Genomic DNA, 15,167 nt, shown 5'->3' on the forward strand with positions numbered 1-15,167 from the left:
CAAAACTTGTGGTGTATCGGGGACAGTCTTATCAGGTGGAATCGTTTCACTACATTACCAGGTACGTTTATGGTTGAAAAGGATGAATACTCAGAAAAGAAAAAAAAAATGTTAGTAAATTCTAGATGAAATTTAATCCAGTTTAGAAATGTATTATAGGTTGAAGACTGACATCTTATAAAATGCACCCTACACTACACAAACAAAGATCATTTCAAAATGTATATACGTGTTTAAAAAGCTTGAAAAGTACTTTGAAGCTATAACAAACACCAAAAGACAGTCAATGATGACGGCCGGAGACACAGATCAGTCCAAAGCCAGAGTCAAGTTAATTTCGGAAATGCAGAAGCTGGTGGTGTTTCAACTGGCCAGCAGCGGTGACAGAGACCCGAAGGATTCCGCCGTCGCTTCAGTCAACATGACGGCCGCTGTCCACCCTGTGGACGGCTACTACTATCCCCAGTGGAACTTCTCCATCATCAACATCACCATCACTGTCTTCGCCTCTCTCGTCATCTTCTGCACCGTCAGCGGTAACGCGCTGGTCATCGTCGCTGTTATCAAAGAGAGGAGGCTGCGTAAGGTTAGTGTGGGTGTTTTTTTTTAACATTTTTATTTATTTTATTTCAATTAAAAACAAAAATTTGTATAATGATTATTTTTTCCTCAGATTCTGAAAATAACTAAATGCCAAAGTGTGTAACTCTGTATGCCGTGCTGCAACAAGGTGTTTGTGGATGAATGTGCTCTTACCTTCAAGAAGATGAAAAAGCTAATCTATGCCTTGCACAAATCAGAGCATGTCCAAAGTAGGATATCTATGTCTACCTATCTATCTATATAGGTATATACATATATATATATATATATATATATATATATATATATATGTGTGTGTGTGTGTGTGTGTGTGTGTGTACATATATATAATCACAGCATGTCCAAAGTAGGATACATATATATATATATATATATATATATATAGAGAGAGAGAGAGAGAGAGGGAGAGAGAGAGAGAGAGATGCTTTTGACATGCGGTATTTGTATGGCTTGCTAAACTTCAATCAAATAAATGGTATTTGGGCTTTCCCCCCCCCCTGTTCGTACACCCTGTTTCTGCTATGTTCTAAGGACTAAACCCCTCTCTTTGCCGTTCAGCTACGAAGCAATATTCGGATCCATTTTGCTGAGTCATCAAGCCCGTTACAACATTTTCTTGTCTTTCACTTCTCAGAGGAAGTAGAGTCTAATTTAACAACTGACACGCATTAACAGGTGCTGCTACTCATAAGGAGTTCCCGTCCATAATCCAAGCTCTTGATAGTGTATCTTAACCTTTTTTTTTTTTTTAATGGTAATTTTGTCCCCGTTTTGTAACACTTAAGAAATCTATTTATTTCTTTGTTCGGTTTGATTTTTTTTTTTTTTTTTCAAATGCCAACGAACAGTTATTAAAGGTTAACAGTACAACATGTAAGAAAAAAAATCTGTTAGACTCGCAGACATTTACATTAGGAGTATTCACCAGTAAGTGCTTGTTTGTGGAAAAAAGATTTTCAAAGAGTTTAGACCCACTCTCCAGATGTGGAGAATATGAATATCCAATGACATGAAGTGGATATAAAAGCGGCTGTGGACCATGCTTTGATAACATCATGGAAAAGAAAGAAAAAAAAAAGATGAGAAACGTATCAGGAATACAAGAGTTCTGTTCGCGTTGTTTGTACCTTTATAATAGCATTCCCGTGGTCGAAAAAACAAAAAACAAAAAAACAAAAAAACAAAAAACACCCAAAAAACAAAAAAAAACAAAAAAACAAGCACGCACATATCCACACAAGCAAGCATCGGAAAAAAAAAATCAATTAAGAATGAGTGGGAGAGAGTTTCAGTTTCAGTTTCAGTAGCTCAAGGAGGCGTCACTGCGTTCGGACAAATCCATATACGCTACACCACATCTGCCAAGCAGATGCCTGACCAACAGCGTAACCCAACGCGCTTAGTCAGGCCTTGAGGAAAAAAAAAGAAAAAAAAAAGGTGAATAAATAATAGATAAGCTTACACGAATGAATAAATAAATAGATAAATAATAATGATAAAAAAATAAAAAAATAAAACAAAGTGGGAGAGAATTACAGATAAACACACGAAACAAAAACCAACTTATATTAGAGCACTAAAAAGAAACCCCGAACAATTATAAGCAATTGTATGAACACTGACCACTTCAAAAGAATGGTCCGTTTGTAGGTATATAGATAGCAAAGTGTTCAATTTCATTTAATGTCTATCCACATTAAGTGATATTAGACATGGAAAAAAAAGGGGAAGAGAGAAAGTTATAAAAACAAAAACTGTTCACAACATTAATCTAATAACTATCTGGCTAAAAAAAAAAAAAAAAAAAATTAAAAAGAAAGAAAGAAAGAAAGGAAAAAACAACAACAAAACCTTTCCAACAATAAGTTGAAAAAAAAAGAAGTTATAACAGCAACCCATTTGCACTATGTAACAAAGCTTTGAAAAATCAATCAAGAACCCAATTGGACTATGTAACAAAGATTTGAAAAATCAATCAAGAACAGTGAAAAGTCTTTAATATCTTGCCCCCCCACCCCCCCTCGCCCCCCCCCCCGCCCCCCGCCCCTTCAACCCCCACCCCCTCCCCCTCCCTCTCCCACACACACACTCACACACAAAAGTTATTACAAATAACCCAGTTGGACTAATTAGCAATGATTTTTTTTATCAAACTCAAACTACAAAAGTGAACAATCCAGGATTCTATGCACCGGAAAAGATGCTAGTAAAGGAATGTGACGTTTTAACATGTCGCAAGTAAATAGGTATGTATGATCACTTGTAATAGAATTTCCACACACACAGGAAATACCTTTTTCTTCTTTTTTTTTTTTTTTTTTTCAAAAATTCAGTTTCCATCTAACTTCCCACAGCAAAGTGTGTGTGTGTGTGCGTGTGTGTGTGTGTGTGCGTGTGTGTGGCGTTCGCACGTGCGTGCATGCGTGCGTGCGTGCGTGCGCGCGTGTGTGTGTGTGTGTGTGTGTGTGTGTGTATGTGTGTGTGTGTGTGTGTGTTTATATATTTTAATCCCCACTCCCATTTTCCTCCCTAAGCCACGTGCAGCACAAAATAAATAAATGAAAATTTGAAAAAAAAAGTGCTCTGAGGCCTACACACACACACACACACACATACAAAATAAAAAAAAAAAAAAAAAAAAAGCTTTCCCGAAGTAACAAAATACTGTTAATCAAAGAATGTTAGTGGAGCGAAGGAGATTCGTACGAACAAGTGAAAGACATGAAATGCATCGCATCGATTTAGATCCCCAGTTATTTGCAATCTCTTCGGAAACTTTGAAATTGTCTTCAGATGGAGCATTGCTTCGGGAGAAAATAAAAACAGAATATTCGATGAAACAGCTACAAAAGTTTGGCATACATTTTTTTTTTTCAATCTGAACGAAAAGGTGTTGATACACTTGTTTGTTTCTCACACACTATAACTCACAATTATTCTTCTTCTTCGTTCGTGGGCTGTCACTCCCACGATCACTCGCATGTACATTAGTGGGCTTTTACGTGTATGACCGTTTTTACCCCGCCATGTAGGCAGCCATTCTCCGTTTTCGGGGTATAACTCACGATAATTCTTCACAGACCTTTCAGTCACAAGAGTGGGCGGGGGAAAAAAGCAGCGCCTTTTGAAATGTGATCTTTCCCTTTTTTTTCTTTTTAACGTTAAAAAAAAATATATATATATATTTATAAGAAAATACATATATAAGAAAAGGATTGGAAAGAAGACGGAGAGAGAGAGAGAGAGAGAGAGAGAGAGAGAGAGAGAGAGAGAGAGAAGTGAAAAACAAAACGAAAAACAAATCAGACACACACACACACACACACACACACACACACACACACACACACACACACACACACACACTCACACACACACACTCACACACACACACACACACACACACACACACACACACACACACACAGAATAACAAAACAAAAAACCAATCAGTGTGTGTGTGTGTGTGTGTGTGTGAGAGAGAGACAGAGAGACAGACAGAGAGAGAGAGAGAGAGAGAGAGAGAGAGAGAGAGAGAGAGAGAGAGAGAGAGAGAGAGAGAGAGAGAAGAGTATAACAAACAAAAGACTAAATTAGAAATAAAAGCAGGAAACGAAGAAACAAAGGGAAAGCTGGAGAGTGACTTACATGCAGCCTGCTAAACACAATTTCTTCTGTCCAGTTTGGGTAAGAATAGAATAGAATAGAGTAGAATATGTCTTTATTACCAAGCGTACCGGGGTCACAAGGAATATTAGGGTGTGTGTGTGTGTGTTGGGGGGTGGGGTGGGGGGTTGGGGGGGGGGGGAGTGCGAGGGGGGGGGGGAGGGATAGTACATAACAAGGTACGAAGATAAATCGAAAATCATACACAAACACAGATACAGTAGAAATTATGATACATGTGCATATCAATCTAAAAACTTGTGCATACTCACACATGTACGCACTGCACACACACACACACACACACACACACACACACACACACACACACACGTACACGCACAACACACACACTCTCTCTCTCTCTCTCACTCTCTCTCTCTCTCTCTCTCTCTCTCTCTCTCACACACACACACGCACACACACACACACACACACACACACGTTTGAGCAGAAGCCGCATATTACATGTGGATGTGGCTGATGGCTAGATCTTCAGGTAGATGGTTGTTGATTGCACAATTCTATTTATCATACTGGATTTGTTCGAGAGACAGGGCATTGACTGTCTTGGGGAAAAAGCTATTGGCGAAGCGACTGGTTTTCGTCCTTATACTTCTGTACCGTCAACTAGAGGGGAGCATCTCGAAAATCCCAAAAGCTGGGTGTGATTCGTCCTAGCTGATTGATTTTGCTGAATAGCCGCTTATAATATATAAAGCTTCGGGTTAAAAAAAAAAGAAAAAAAAAGAAAAAAAGTCCTAACCAGATTCGAACTCCGCGTGTTCGGGTGAGAAGAAACTGTCTTACCCATTACACTATCGTGGCTCCTTAACTGACGTTCTAAAATTTAATATTTGAACATACTTTTTTAAAGGGCGATAAATCAATTGCGGTATTCGCAGTGAGAACGCTGTTTAAATCATATTATTCTGGTGTATCTTGGGCATTCAAAAAATCTTTAAGGGCAATAAAAAATTCTTTTTAAGTCCGCGGTAAAGGAGACGGTGGCTATCGCCGCAATCACACTGCAACATTTAGCGTTTTCTCTAGATCTAGATAGATGTACAAGTTTAGTTACACCCGCCGGGAATGTAGTACGACACGGTCGATTCAATTTCTCTTTTATGTTCATTATAGTTTTATAGTTTTAAAGTTGATATGAAAATTGAGTATTTTGTTAAACTAATAACATGTAGAGCCAAGTACAAGTACTTCTAAACGTCGTATGAAGTGAAAAGGACTTCATTTTGAGAAAAGTCAAGACTGGAAATTTTTTCGTTTCATCGTGATCAGTTCAAGGGTATTAACTCGCATGGTTTACAATTTTTAACTGTGAATTCCGACTGATTCTGTGGATATTTTTATGGCAGTTTGGGGCATAATCCAGTAAGTGATGAGGCGTTCACAAATCTTTCTCTGAATAAATTAATATTTAACGGTCTCCCTCTCCAACTTTCCATCACATGTTATCGTGTATTGTCCATCGAATATAGGATTGAACGGGCAGGTCAACAACTTGAAACAAAATGGCGTCGTTCGAGTTCGGGAAGAATATGAGCACGCTCTTTGAATGTGTATAAATATGTGTACGCAATTGATTTTTGCCCATGACCTTCAGGGCTCAGCCAATAGATCTGTAAAGTCCACTCGTATTGATTTTAGTATTTGCCGAAAAAGACCACTTGGGCGAATGAACATAGTGAAAGCCCTGTACATTGAGAGTAAAATACACAAGCTTTTTATGTATTGAGTATAATTTCAAAATGTAATGTTTAAGATGAGAAAGATCAGTTTAAAGCAAATTAAGTCCCCTAGCATTAATTACAGATTAATTTCCCTTTTTTACTATCTGCACCAAAACGTTTGCAAAATAAATAAAACTTCCATGCTTAGCAAAAGAAGTTCCTGTTTGAACAAAAAATGATAATAATGACTGCTCTTGTTGTGTCAGAATACCAGATCAAAGTGCCAAGTTTAGAGAATACAAAAAATATAAATATAACAGTAAATGCAGTTTGCATATAATTTGGCTTCTTTTTTATTTTTTTGTGCCCATCCCAGAGGTGCAATATTGTTTTAAACAAGATGACTGGAAAGAACTGAATTTTTCCTATTTTTATGCCTAATTTGGTGTCAACTGACAAAGTATTTGCAGGGAAAATGTCAATGTTAAAGTTTACCACAGACACACACACACACACACACACACACACACACACACACACACACACACACACACACACGCACGCACAGACAACCGAACACCGGGTTAAAACATAGACTCACTTTGTTTACACAAGTGAGTCAAGAAAAGCTTGTCTGTTACCTTCGGATTTAAAGATATTGCTTTGCCTTACCTTGCCTTGCCGTGCCCTGCCCTGTCTTGCCCTGCCCTGCCCTGCCCTGCCTTGCCCTCTCCTGCATTGCCTTACCCTGCCTCACCTTGCCTTGCCTTGACCTCTCCTAATCAGCCCTGCCCAGCCTTGCCTTACCCTGCATTACCTTACCTTGCACATCCTTGCCCTGCCCTGCCCTGCTCTGTCCTGCCCTACCCTACTATACCATACCTGCCCTGCCCAGACTTGCTATGTCCTGTCCTCCCCTCCCCCAGCCTTGCCTTGCCTTGCCTTGCCCTGCCCTGCCCTGCTCTGCCCGACAATGCAATACCCTGCCCTGCCCTATTCTGCCCAGCCTTACCTTGCCCTGCCCTGCCCTGCCTGACAATGCAATACCCTGCCCTATTCTGCCCAGCCTTGCCTTGCCCCGCCCTGCCCTGCCCAGCCATGCTTTACACTGCCTTGCATTGCCTTGCTCATCGTTGCCCTGCCCTGCACTACCATACCCTAACCTGCCCTGCCCTGCCCTGCCCTGCCTTGTCTTGCCTTGTCTTGTCCTGCCTTGCCTTGCCTTGTCTTGTCTTTCCCAGCCTTGACTTGTCAGTCAGTCAGTCAGACAGTCCGCCCACGTCCAATGTGCAGGTGAGCAACAGTTTCATCATCAACCTGGCGGTGAGTGACGTGCTGGTGGGGGTGCTGGTGACGCCCATCGCCCTGCTGTACCAGCTGCACGGTCACTGGGTCTTCTCCCGCCAGCTGTGTCACGTCTGGGTGTCCATGGACGTCATCTGCTGCACCGCCTCCATCACCAGCCTCTGCGCCATCAGCTACGACCGCTACAACGCCATCACCAGCCCCCTGCGCTACGCCCGTCGGAGGACGAGGAGGAGGGCCTTCTACCTCATCCTGGTCATCTGGATCTACTCCGCCTGCATCGCCCTCCCGCCCTTTGTCGGCTGGGGAGCGGCCGGGCCGGAGGACGAGACGGCTGAGCCCAGGCAGTGCAGCATCTCCCAGCACCCCGGCTACACGCTGTACTCCACCATCGGGGCCTTCTACCTGCCTCTCTCCTTCATGCTCTTTGCCTACGTCTGCATTTACCGCGAGACCAGCAAGCGGACGAGGCAGTGGAGGTGCGGGCCCGGATCCTCCAAGATGATTTCGGAGAGGAATCGTCACAGGTCGGTCAGCATTCCCCTGGCCCCGCTGGCTGTGGAGAGCGAGGCGATGTCGTCCCCGGCGCGGTGCTCCCTGACGCCCAGCCCGAGCAGAACCGACAGCACCAGGATGTCCTCAGACTCCGCACTGTTTCTGAGGAACTCGTCGATGGCGTCGTGTCGCGTCATCCACCGTGACAGCATCATCTTGGAGGAAGAGGAAAGCATTCGTAAGGAAGGAAGCAGCGGCTGCAGCCACACCAACGCTTCACCCGCCCTCCTCCAGACGATCGCTCAGGTTAACGGAACGTGTAAAACAACGCTGGTGACCGCTAGGAAGCTGGACTACCGCTCGGTTCGTCGTACCTACGGCAGTATTCTTCGTAAGCCAGTCCGTCAAATCTCCAGCCGAACCTCCAGTGATTCGAGCACCGCCACCACCTCCTCCTTAGAACTCCTCCCGACGGACCAGTCTCCGCTGAAGCTTCGGTTTTCCCCTGCCCGTCACCGACAGAACACTGACGTGCTGTTAACCAGCAGGCAGGAGCTGGTCATCAAGGGGCTCGGAACGCAAGAAGAAAGCATACGCTACGCCGAAGACTCTCTCAAATCCGTGAACTGCCTCGCGTCTCCTTCTCACCAGCCAGCGCACGGACCGTACGAGAACCACTTCACGACAACCATGGACTCCAGCCCGGAGATCAGCCCCATAGCCAAATGCTCCAGGGGTTGCAGCGGCGTCAAGGTGGCCACCCACAGACGGAAGATGTCGGTGTCCCAGGAGAAACGAGCGGCGAAGACTCTGAGCGTGGTCCTGGGCGCCTTCATCGTGTGCTGGTTCCCCTTCTTCCTGGTGGCGCTGCTGAAGCCGCTGTGCGTCACGTGCAGTTGGCCCGGGGCGGTGGACGACGTTGTTCTCTGGCTGGGCTACTTCAACTCGGCCCTCAACCCTATCATCTACACCTTCTTCAACAAGGACTTCCGCTTTGCTTTCCGCAACATCCTGTGCTGCGTGTGTCGTCGTCGTCGTCGTCGTCGGCATCATTATCGAGCGTCTTTATGATGAGACATTACATTTATTCATTTATTTATTTGTTTATTTATTTATTATTGTTTTTATTCATTTATTTATGTATTTATTTACAAATTCGTTTATTTCTTTTTTCTAGATATAAATTTATCTATTCATCTATTTATTTATTTATTTATTTGTTTGTTTGTTTATTCATTCATTTATTTATTTATTCATTCATTCATTCATTCATTCATTTATTTGTTAATGAATTTATTTATTTATTTCTTCATTCATTTATTTGTTAATTTGTTTATTTATTTCTTCATTAATTCACTCACCCATTCATTCATTTATTTGTTAATTTGTTTATCTATTTATTTATCTATCTATCTATTTTTTAGGCCGGTGGGGTGTGTTATGAGTAGGTCTGAAGTGAACAACTGTATCCTGGGTTGTTCCGTTTTTTTACTCAGTTTTATTTTGAACTGTTTCATTTAGTTTTGCCTGTATGTTTTATGTCAGTTTGTCTTTTTTTGACTCACTTGTGTAAACAAAGTGAGTCTATGTTTTAACCTGGTGTTCGGTTGTCTGTGTGTGTGTGTGTGTGTGTGTGTCTGTGTCTGTGTGTCCGTGGTAAACTTTAACATTGACATTTTCTCTGCAAATACTTTGTCAGTTGACACCAAATTAGACATAAAAATAGGAAAACTTCAGTTCTTTCCAGTCATCTTGTTTAAAACAATATTGCACCTCTGGGATGGGCACAAAAAAATAAAAAAGAAGCCTAATTATATGCAAACTGCATTTACTGTTATATTTATATTTTTTTGTATGCTCTAAACTTGGCACTTTGACCTCTTATTCTGACACAACAACAAGAGTCATTATTATCTTCTTTTTTTTTCAAACAGGAACTTCTTTTGCTAAGCATGGAATTTTTATTTATTTTGCAAACGTTTTGGTGCAGATAGTAAAAAAGGGAAATTACTCTGTAATTAATGCTAGGGGACTTAATTTATCACAAGTGAGTCTTGAAGGCCTTGCCTCTCTTGTTTTCCCTTTGTTCTTCGTGCTCTGAAAGCACGCCTGCTGACACACAACTCTTCAGACGGCCCTCTTGGACAGCTGAATGACACGGTTCCTTCATCAATGAATCTATTTATATTTGTATATGTGAGCATTGCTGATCATGACGAAATGTTATGTTTGGCTGAGATTTGTTGTATTTCTTACGAAAGAGGGTGAAATGTATGTGTGTGCACGCGTATGTGTGTACATAATAGTGTGTGTGTGTGTGTGTGTGTGTGTGTGTGTGTGTGTGTGTGTGTGTGTGTGTGTGTGTGTGTGCTCAAAAGCATTTTGTTGAAAGACACACACTTAAGAAGGAAAAATTGAATCTATTCCAACAATGATGCTTGACCGAAGTATGTACACACGATTTACACATTTTTCAATGGCTCATATTTGTGCGTGAAGTGTCTCTTGCGCAACATGTTCAGTTTCATATTAAACATTTTCCTTGATATTAAAAACAACAACAACAACAACAACAACAAAAAGAAAAAAGACAGCCTCCGCATTTGAAAAGAAGAGACGTTTCTGACTGGCCATACATATGTTTGTCTGTCTGTCTGTCTATCTCTGTCTTTGTCTCTCTCTCTCTGTCTTTCTCTCTCTCCCCCCTGTGTGTGTGTGTGTGTGTGTGTGTGTGTGTGTGTGTGTGTGTGTGTGTGTGTGTTTTCATTGAGACAAACATATTTCTGCTTAAACGTGACTTACAACGATGTCTTTGACTATTTTTTCTTCTTTAAAGAATGAATAAATAAATAAATGAATAAATAGGGTTTCAAAAGAAAAGAAGAAGGAGAAACACATTAGTAAAGCATAATTCTGTAGAATTATGTCCATCAACTACTGTCGTTGATTCGGTACTGGATGGAAATTTCGTGCGTCGGTTACTCGAGTTATTTATAGTCTCGTATGAGGGAGGAATTTTGTTTAATGTCCCGTCACACATATCGGTGATTGAAGACATTTTGTTAAAGTATTTATGAATACATCTGAGTATTATCGGTTAGAAGGGGTGGGAGATGTGGATGAATGGAGGGTTGGGAGAAACTGGGCAAATGAGGGTAAAAATGTGGGTGAAATTTGGAAGAAAAACAACAACAACAACAACAACAACAAAACAACTCTAAATACAGTTACAGGAAATTACTTAAAGGACTTCGTAAAAGAGAAGTCGTTAAACTGACAAGCGAAACAACTGATAATGAATGCAAAAAGTCAAAAACATCAACGTTCTCAGTCACTTGTGAAGACACACTTTCGTGTACAAAAGGCTTCATCAAACTACAGTGAAAAATTATATGCTCAATTGTCAGGTTACTAAAGCATATGCACTTGACATTAGAACAATACTTGGTCCGTAATGAATTTGATAATAGTCTGAGAGCTAAACTCAGAATTGGTCTGTGAATCGGACCAAAGTCTGAGAGAGTCAACTGACGAGGTTTTGGACTTGAATTCAAGCACCTATAAAAGTCTCTTTCTAGTATATTGCTTATTTCCTTGTATGACAATGGGCAATATACTTTTATACTATCTACGAGATATGATTTTTTGCTCCCCTTTTTGCTGCCCTGTCTGCTTGGTCATTATAACGGAATCCATTGTCTCGTATGAAGACAAATCTCAAAGCCTGTGACATAGACATCTCTTCCTGGGAAACTGATGCCCTTGACCGCTCTCGCTGGAGGATGCTGTGCTCTAGTGGCATAAAGACGTCTGAAAACAAGAGAACGCTGGCCATTAAGGAGAAGCGTGAGCGAAGGAAGCAGGGCTCAACTTCTGGAGACGTTTTCCCTTGCAGCACCTGTGGGAAGTGCTGTGAATCCAGAATCGGCCTCTTCTCCCATATGAGGACACACACCGACAGAAAAGCCTGCCTGCCTACTCATCCGTCGGTCCGACGGGAGACTCCATCATGAAGGTTAGATTTGCAAAGCCTAAGTCTGACTTCCAGGATAGCAGCTACATCTCTGTCTCTTTGGGTTGCGAGTTCTCTCGCGCTCTCTGTGGGGTTATTTGGGGGGAGTGTGGAGGCAGAGGAGAAGGGAAAGGAAAGTTCTGAGGGTAGGGGTGGTGGGGGGCATGTATGAGTTGGTGGGTTAGAGATGGGAGAAGTATAAGGTGTGTGTACATGTGTGCGCGCGCGTGCGTGAGTGCGTGTGTGCGCGTGTGTGTGTGTGTGCCCGCGCGCGCGCATTTGTGATATCTGAATATGCAAACCTTCTTAAAGTACGCGTAACTTACTCATCTTTAACTCGTTCACACTTTGTTGTGGTGTTTGAGTTAAGTCGAACAATGAATGTTTGTAGCTGTGTGGGGGCCGCAATAGACCAGTCATATGTCTTGACGGACCGCAAACGAAAGAAGAAGCGAGAGAGTCCTGGACAGATCTGGTGACACTATTCTGAAATTCGTCATTCGCGTGGGATGGCGCTATGAGGAGGGAGAAAGGACACATAAGACTGAATAAATGAATGAATGATATGGATACTTATATATCGCCTGTTCTCGATTTTATATCAAACTCTTAGCGCTTTAAAAAAACACGGGGGTCATTTGCACAACAGGCTGCCTACCAGGGTAGACCCGACTGACGGCTGCCATTGGGTACTCATCATTCATTTCCTGTGTCATTCAATCAGATTTCAGGTACGCAAACATACGCACTCAGACAGACATGTAACATCGAAAGTGCATTACCGTTTTGTTTATTCACCCTGTCATGTAGGCAGCCATACTCCGTTTTCGGGGGTGTGCATGCTGGGTATTGTTCTTGTTTCCATAACCCACCAATCGCTGACATGGATTACAGGATCTTAAACGTGCGTATCTGATCTTCTGCGTGCGTATACATACGAAGAGCAGGTCTGCACATATGTTGATCGCAAAAAAATCTCCACCCTTTACCCACCAGGCACTGTTACCGAGATTCGAACCTGGGACCATTAGATTGAAAGTCTAACGCTTTAACCACTCGGCTAGTGCGCCCGATTGGGGATGACGGTCAAAGTTCTTACTCTACAAGATAGTTGAAAAAGGTGGACAGGTCCGGTCCGATACGCCTGTAGCTGTTCCCGTTTCACCAACTCTTTGATGCTTCTGAGCTGCAAGCCCTAAGCGCCAGAACCAAAACGGTCCTGCAGTGGATCCCCTCTCACTGCGGCATTGCAGGAAATGAAGAGGCAGACAAGCTCTCCAAAGCAGGAAGCAGGCTCACCCAATCTGCCCACCGGCAAAGACTGACCATTCTCCGCAGCCACTTCAGCAACAGCTGGGGAGAACGGCTACACCAGGGACCAGAGGAGGACAACATCCATCAACTGGGTTGAGCTCAGCAAGTCATCATCCTCAGAGAGCGCATAGGCCACTGCCAGCTCCTCTCCCATCTCTACTACCTGAAAATTTCCCACACAGACCAATGTCCGTGTGACACCGCTCCTCAAACCCTGGCCCATGTCCTGTAAGACTGCCCTCTACACATAGAGCCGAGGCGCCAGATCTGGCCCAGTCCCGTAGCGCTCCAGGACAAGTTGTGGGGAACAGCTACATAGCTCCAGCGGACCGCGGACTGCGGACTTCGTATCCTACTCTGGACTGACCGCCTGGGAACGCTGAAGAAGAAGATACTTCGACCGCCTTCGCTGGCCTCTTGAGAGGTTTTTTTTTTTTTTTTTTTTTTTTTTGCTGCCCCATCATCTGCACTGTTTCAGTGGCATTTCTCCCACGCCGTTCATTCCGAGTCCCCCATACACAACCAGGCACTCGGGGTTCGTCTGTCGCAGTCCCATTGCCGGCAGTCCACTCCACAGGGAACCATCAATGTTAGGTCGCCAGGAGGCCACACACCAGAGGAGACCCTGCACTGCCACCGAGTCACTTGGGTGGTCCTCTTGAGAGAGTTTCACTCTTCGTCCTGTTTCGCCTACCTGCCTTTGTTCCCCTTTCGCCTCTTCAGCCTGTCGCTCTTTCTTTCTCTCAACCCCCCCCCCCCCCCCCACACACACACACACACGCACACACGCACGCACGCAAGCACGCACACACACACACACAAATAGATAAACACACAAACATGCACGCACGCATACACACACACACACACACACACACACACACACACACACACACACACACACACACAAAGATACAAACACATAAACACACGTGCGTGCACACACGCACGCACTCACGCACGCACACACACACACACACACACACACACACACACAGTCCATACATAAAAACCCAGAATTAACCCACTACAAGCAATTACAAGACAGCCTTTAAGCCTTTAAGTGGCAAGCACGAACAACAAAACTCTTGAATTAACGCCACACAAACAGATTAAAAAAAAAGAGCATAGTTTCAAAAGATCAAGCAGCTGGTCCATTCCGATTATTGTAAAGTTCTGTATCCAAACTTTTCTCTCTTGCATCTAATATGCGAAATATTGTATGTATATATGTTATCATTTTACTTATGCTTTAACCCTTTCACTCACTCACTCACTCATTCCCTCGACCGCTGGGGTCGTTGCGGGGACATGAGGAAGATGTCATAGCTCGCCACGCCGTTCTGTTGGCAGCTGTCGTGAGGAGATCTGGCATCGTCATTTTGGTCCATTCCTTGACGTTGTCGGACCAGCTCTTTCTCTGCCGCTTCCGTCTGCGCCCTCCCTCTACAGTCCCTTGCAGGATGGTTTTGGAGAGGGTGTTATGTCGTACGACGTGACCAAACCATGCCATCTTCCGTCGTTTGACAGTCGCCAGCAGTGGTTCTTGGGGCCCAACAAGGTTGCTGATCAGGTTCCGCACATAGTCATTGGTCTTGTGCTCCTTGTAGGAGATGTGTAGTAGTCTCCTTAAGCACTTTCACCGCCAGTCAATTTAGAGTGCAAAATTCCCTTGTGCTACAAACACAGAAAATACGGAGTCTGAGAATAGCTGGGGACTCCCCCAGTGAAATGTAGAAAATATGGCCTATCCTACCACCGAACATTAAGAGCAGTAGGTTTATGGATAACAGACCCATGATCTGGTCACCCTTCAGTGACATGGGTCCTCTACCTAACTGCTGCATAAATACGAGTTTGGCAGTGAAAGGGTTAAATAATACACAAGAATTTATTCTCTTTCCCCGCACCCCTTCCGCCCTAACAAATAATAGCGACTGACATGTAAAGTGTGCCAGTAAAGGGTTAAGTGTAGGTGTGTTTTTTTTTCTTTCTTTCTTTTTCTTTTTTTTTTTGTTGTTGCAAGAAATGTTCTTATCGAATACACTTTTGTGTTTATGTATTTGGTGCCTTGTTTTTGTAAC

General features: G+C 43.2%; 1 protein-coding gene across 1 annotated transcript; it reads left to right on the top strand.

The window, feature by feature from the left end:
• Nucleotides 1-289: 289 nt before the first annotated feature.
• On the top strand, nucleotides 290-8,828 carry LOC143294216 (5-hydroxytryptamine receptor 1A-alpha-like). The gene is made up of 2 exons (XM_076605646.1): nucleotides 290-586; nucleotides 7,251-8,828. The coding sequence occupies exons 1-2, from the start codon at nucleotides 290-292 to the stop codon at nucleotides 8,826-8,828; spliced, it is 1,875 nt and encodes a 624-aa protein (XP_076461761.1).
• The last annotated feature ends 6,339 nt before the right edge of the window (nucleotides 8,829-15,167 follow it).

Source organism: Babylonia areolata, chromosome 19 (genome assembly GCF_041734735.1).
Source record: "Babylonia areolata isolate BAREFJ2019XMU chromosome 19, ASM4173473v1, whole genome shotgun sequence".
NCBI classification, from domain to species: Eukaryota; Metazoa; Mollusca; class Gastropoda; order Neogastropoda; family Buccinidae; genus Babylonia; species Babylonia areolata.